This window comes from Eptatretus burgeri, chromosome 10, assembly GCF_056783735.1.
Source record: "Eptatretus burgeri isolate ZD-2024b chromosome 10, Ebu_testis_v1, whole genome shotgun sequence".
Lineage (NCBI taxonomy): Eukaryota > Metazoa > Chordata > Myxini > Myxiniformes > Myxinidae > Eptatretus > Eptatretus burgeri.
The window spans coordinates 63,563,077-63,569,168 of NC_140970.1; the positions used below are offsets into that span (position 1 = coordinate 63,563,077).

A 6,092-nucleotide genomic window follows, 5' to 3' on the forward strand; every position below is an offset into this window, starting at 1 on the left:
GATGGAGTTTCGAAGTTTAATTTGGTTGCAAACACTGCTGATAGTGTATTACAATCATCTTTCATCATTCTTGATGGGAATCTTAAAGCTATGTTCATGTGGATTTATAAAGTCACAGGCCCACTTACCTCGCAAGTGATGATGTTTCCAAAGCTGTCAGTGAAGCTTTCTTGCGTTGTAGACTCGATGGACTGTTCTGTGGGTGTTGCTCCCTGCCATGAAAAGAGACCATGAAAATCATTCTTTGTTGATAGATATTCACAATTTTACAAATTGAATGTAAAGGTCTTTCCTGATTCGGGCTTCAAGGGCCACTCAAATAGCCTCAAAGCATTCCAGGTCTAATTTACTTTGCGCATGATGATTGAAGTTATTTTCCAAAATTCAATGTACACACCAATTGAATTTATTTTCAACCTCCGACATGTAATCTGTTAGCTTCTGCTATTTTAGATTGAAGCTGAGTTTACTCCATTAAAACAACTAAGAAAACAAATTGTTTAGTTCCCATAAGCACTGCATGTTTTGCCTGTGTTAGCCGAACCTGTTTTATGTGTTCTCAGCCAATCAGCAGGCTCTATCCAGGATATTGAACACGGTTATATGCTGCATTATCTCGTATATACAAGTGCAATGATGAACACCTGATTTCTTGTGTTTATTAACATCACTCGTTTGCAGGAAGCAAAGATGGTACAGTAAAGATGGTAAAAGGTTGTTAAGTAATGGTATAGTTTTATGAATATGAAATTATTTTTTTTTAAATATGAAATTGTGAATATGAATTGATGTTTATGAGGGCAGTAAAGTGGGAATGGTGAAATACAAGCACCCAGCTATAAAGAATAAGACTTTTGTCTTGCAAACAAGTTGACTGCAGGAAACCTCGACATCAACCACAATAAGTTGGTTTTCTTTAAACCTACTCTCAAAAAAAGCTTTATCAAAACAAAGTCTTAATTTGAATCATACATCTTCGGTGCCAATGAGTTATTGTGAAAGAGGAACAAATCAATGACTGAAATGCCATTAATACAGTGTGCCATGAATTCCTGACATCTACGAAGGCATTAGAATTGTGTTGTAAATTTTACATGGTGAAAAACGGCATTCATTATTTTAATCAAGAGCACTTCATTTAAGAATTATAATGTGATTTTCTTGGAGGGCTGGCAGGATAGCTCAGAGATATGGGCACTTGCAGTTTAGCTGTCTAAGCTGGGTTCGAATCTTGACCCAGGTGTAAACTATTACTATGGTGTTTTACATGCAGGGCAATACATCAATGAGTGCACCGTCAATTGAAAAGACCTCCCAGAGGACCTGACTGTCCCCTCTGGTCATTGGTGGATGCTAAATTTTCCACTGTGCCTTTTGCAAAGAGTAGGCGAGTTTTCAACAGCACCCTGGCTGAATTCCAAATTCCTGTCACCTTTAGTAAAACCTCAGGCTTGGCCAACCGTTTCTTGAAAGATTTGGGCAAAATACTTTCCCCTGCTAGCCTTACTGGAAGGTGGGAATAATCGAGGTGAGTTAAGGAGACGGATCATTAGAATGTGATCAGCACCCGAATTAAAGAAGAAGAGAAACAGAATTGTATACAAATGAGGGGTGATTGGTAAAGTCTGCGATTTGACATAAAATGTCGATGACTGATTTTATTTTACACTTCATTTTGCAATAATTTCAACTGAATTTTTCCAGAATTCTTATCTTCTATATGAATAAATGTCAGTGTGTGTGTGTGTGTGTGTGTGTGTGTGTGTGTGTGTGTGTGTGTGTGTGTGTGTGTGTGTGTGTGTGTGTGTGTGTGTGTGTGTGTGTGTGTGTGTGTGTGTGTGTGTGTCCATCCTCCATAACTCTAAAACCATAAAACCTAGCAGCCTGAAACTTTGCATGCATACAAAGAAAACTCCAAGGAAGTGCAAGAGTGAAAATTGGGTGTTTGCTAAATTAAAACACCCCTTTTGAAGACAATTAACGGCCTCATTGAATTATCTCCTTCATCAGGCGATCCTCAGCCACCTCCCTCTCTGGGTCTTAAGGCGTATCCTGGGTTACTACACTGGGGTCTGAAGCCACCATGTTTTTTGACCTGCTCAATCATGCCTCGACTTGGAACAGGCCACAAGGATTTCTTAATGATAGTTTTTTTTTTTCACTCCTCACTCATATTATCGAATGCAAGTTCATCATAGCTATGAATGAATCATTGAGTACATCGCTTTTTTAACTCCTGTAGTTTTCAATTAAGAGCTTGGAGTGATTTCATGCAAAAGATAATACGATTTTCCGCGATTTACTCTCATGGACTAATTCAAGTATATCATAGAAATATTATTTTTGTTTTGAGGATCAGATATCGTCCGGACTAAATAATTGTCAAAATTTGTCATGAAATCTGATAATTTAAAGAAATAACGAGTCTTATAACTAAGCTGATATACCTATTTATTTTAAGCAAGCAAGGTTATGTACCCTCCTTCTCCATAGATACACAAGAAAATGTGAAATTTCCAAAGCATTAAACTTATCTTTCCCTCCTGTTTGTATAATTATATTGAGTGAACAAAAAATTTAGGAACGTGCCAAAATTAACCAGCTTCTTTGAGCTATATTATTTAATGCATTCACTGCTCGACCTCATGACCTTTCCCCCAGAGGGACTGCTTATCCATAGCGTCTGCAGGATCTGTGTCTCTATTTTCTGATGTTTCATGAGGTGCTCCATATGGAATCAAAGCAAATCTATTAAAAAAAACGGATGTTTTAAAAAAAAAGTTATAACATTTGCGCAGACTCCAAACTGATGTATCACATGACGCCTGCACAGACGAGCAGGCAAAATTATATGATTTAATGCATTCACTGTTAGACCTCGCGCTCTGTCCGCCAGAGTGACTGCCTATCCATAGCATCTGCAGGATCGGTGTCGATATTTTCAGAGGGTTCTCGAGGTGCTTGCTCTATAGGGAATCAAAGCAAATCTGGTAAAAAAAAAGATGTTTTAAAAAAAGTTATAATGTTTGCACGGACCAGAACCGATGTATTACATGACACCTGCACTGATGAGAAGGCAAAATGGCGGATTTTCTGCAATGTTTATTTCACAAGAACTTTGCGATATCTTCAAGGTTGTTCTGCATTAAGCTGCAACTCTTTTGTGGATAAAGTCATATTATTTCATTCATTCATTTCACTTCATGAACTGCTGTGTGCGTGAAGTTAGAGTTAAAGGGATCCTTTATGGTATGCAGCGACACCCTGGCCAACCGTTCCTCATTAACCATTAACCATTTTTTGTTCTATTTTTTTTTTTAAAGTACATTTCCAGTGTCCTTGAGCAATTGTTTCATCTAATTCCTCAAGATATCAGATTTAATAGTGGTGCTGTTTAGGTTTGAATCATGATATAACTCCTGTGTGTGTGTGTGTGTGTGTGTGTGTGTGTGTGTGTGTGTGTGTGTGTGTGTGTGTGTGTGTGTGTGTGTGTGCGTGTGTGCATGCGCGCGTTGTTCATAAAGCATAACATATTCTCTCTGCAAACTCCCCTACCTCCACCTTTCTCTCCATCTCTTTGAGGAAGAAAAGTAATTATATTCATGATTCTCAATTATAATTGTTGCTGGTACTTTATAAATTTAATTTTTATGCGATAGTTGAATAGCCAGCATTCTTCTCCTATAAGTGCTTGCTGCCATTATTGATTGAACTTGTGTAAGTGATATCTTTTCTCCTCAAGGAACGGTGTATGGTGATCATGAATATTATAATTATTCTAATTTTTCCTGATAGGGAAATTTTTCCTCATTTCCTGATAGGGACTTCTTAGAATGCTTGATCTGTGAACCAAATACATCAAGTGGTGAAGAAAATTGGGTTAAAATACAGACAAAGCTAGTGCTCCTAAGACTGGCTCTTTGTCTGAGTCCCCCTTAGACAAGTGCGGACTGGCTGTCTGGTGCTCCTTGAACACAGTCGTTGCAGGCCTTATCACAAGAACATTCCTTGGCAGCTTATCTGCCAAGGTCAGCTGCCGGCACGAATAGCAGAAAGCAAAAACATCTCTGGTGGCTTTATATAGGCCTCTATTTGTCAGGTTTATTCATGAATCAACTTTAATTTGATTACAATTTTGTTTTTATTGTCACACTGATAGACCATAAAGCTGTTTAAGCAAAATTGGATAAATAATGAACTCCAAAGATGGATTTTGAACCTAACAGTCAACAGAAGGTTCAAATCCTGCCATGCTTCCCCTGCAGCAAGATTAAGCACTATTTGGGGAAAAGATGGTGGAGGTTCCAAAAGAGATAGCTACATGCATGGACGGGGAGTGTTTTGAGCTCCAATTTGGAGTGCCTTTCCCCTGGTGACTCAACTTTGACAAATGACAGGACAATTTTCGTACACCTGTTTAAAACAGGTTTGAACTGTATTTATTTGTTGGATTTGGATTTGGGATTTGTATTCAAATATTTGTATTCAAAATTTGAAAGGAATGGATTTGTATTCAAATGGTCAGAGTAAGTGCATAGATGGCCAGAGTAAGTGTGATGGGATATTGCAGCATTTTGCTGTATACGTGAGAGAGAAGTGGATAAAAGAAATGGACAATGTCAGAGATTAAAAATGTTGATGGAATTCCAAATAGTGATGAGAAAGATTGGTTACAGATTTTTTTTTCGAGATATTTCAGCTCCATTGACCATAAAATAAATGGACGTTCATCAGATTGATGAAACGACGTTAGCATTTGGTAGTGTTTAAACTGTTTGGAGAAAATTTGTATCCCTTAACCATGTTATCAAGTTTTGTTCCCAAATGTTTCCAAATGGACGCCCTGCAGTCAAAGTGTGGTCCGCAGCTCGGCAACTAACTCACACTGCTGTATGGTGGAGTTCACAGAGCTGAGAGTCCTGAGAAAGACTTTCAAAATAATCGCCCTGTGACTACAATGATAGCCATGCTACTTGTTTAATTACTCCGTTAATTAGTGTAATTATAACAACCTAGCTTTGAATTACCAGTGTGCTTTGACCTGTATGGTAGTGATGGGGATACTCTTATGGTCAATAGGACCAACAAGTGATACTTGTGATAATGTTTGCATGCATTATTTGCATGATTGGGGTTGTTGTCATATACATAAACAAAAAGAACAGTTGGTCATGAATGGAAGTTATGTCGGGTAACTGAGTTAATTACTGTCAGACTCAGCTCATGAAAGAAAAAAAACAACTCATTGAGAACACTGGAGGCACAAGATTTTTGTGTTCATTGTGTCTTTTTCTCAATTACAATTCATAATGGTGTTCGAACCATCATGTTTCTTTTGCTTATAATTAATATCAAGCTTTGTTTTGGAATTACAAATTGAGAAACCTTTATCATATAAGTCTCGTAGTGTCCGCACTTTTGGAACAGCAGTATAATTTAAAACCAGTAACTTGGGACACATGTAAATGATCGGTTATATCACAGTATGGTACACCGTTGGTTATTGATAACTTGTATTGATTGATTGATATATTATCAATCACTGTAGCTATGGACCTAATTGATCTATTAATTAAGGGTAGACAAAAGTTACTAAGAATTGATCGAGAAAATATATTAAGTTGAGGTACTTACATAATATTGAAGGATGGTCTATGTTATTAAATTGATCGACAGATTGGTCAATATTATATATTAGGAATCATAAGTTAACTGTAAGGGAAAATCAATATATGAGGGAAATCAGCATGGTATTTACAGAAGCATAATGCACAATAATGGAAAGAATGGCTCGACCAACATGAAATCAATTTCATTTAGGAATTAGGAATTTGACCATGCATTGTAATTGTATTGCTCTCACTGATTAGTAGTTGGTACTGGCCTCACTGTAATTTAAGTAAAATGCCTCCATAATTTCTGGAAAGACAAACAAAATACATAACAAGAATCATGCTGAGTACAGAAAGCATTAGCATGTGAAATGAATGTTAAATTGATCAGAGTGTCAGAATTAGGTTATTGAAAATAGTGCAATGACGCCACAAGCCAATTAAAATATTACCTATTTTATGTTTTCTGATTAATTTGAC

The 6,092-nt window shown here is 37.0% G+C and overlaps 1 protein-coding gene across 20 annotated transcripts in view; it reads right to left on the reverse strand.

Moving 5' to 3' along the window:
• The window catches only part of LOC147018716 (uncharacterized), a 457,423-nt gene that overhangs the window by 14,051 nt on the left and 437,280 nt on the right, over positions 1 to 6,092 (reverse strand). For all 20 annotated transcript variants that reach the window (XM_085898687.1, XM_085898685.1, XM_085898684.1 and 17 more), the window contains one exon: positions 129 to 212. In XM_085898687.1, the coding sequence (XP_085754813.1) occupies positions 129 to 212 (84 nt within the window). The remainder of the gene's footprint in view (positions 1 to 128; positions 213 to 6,092) is intronic.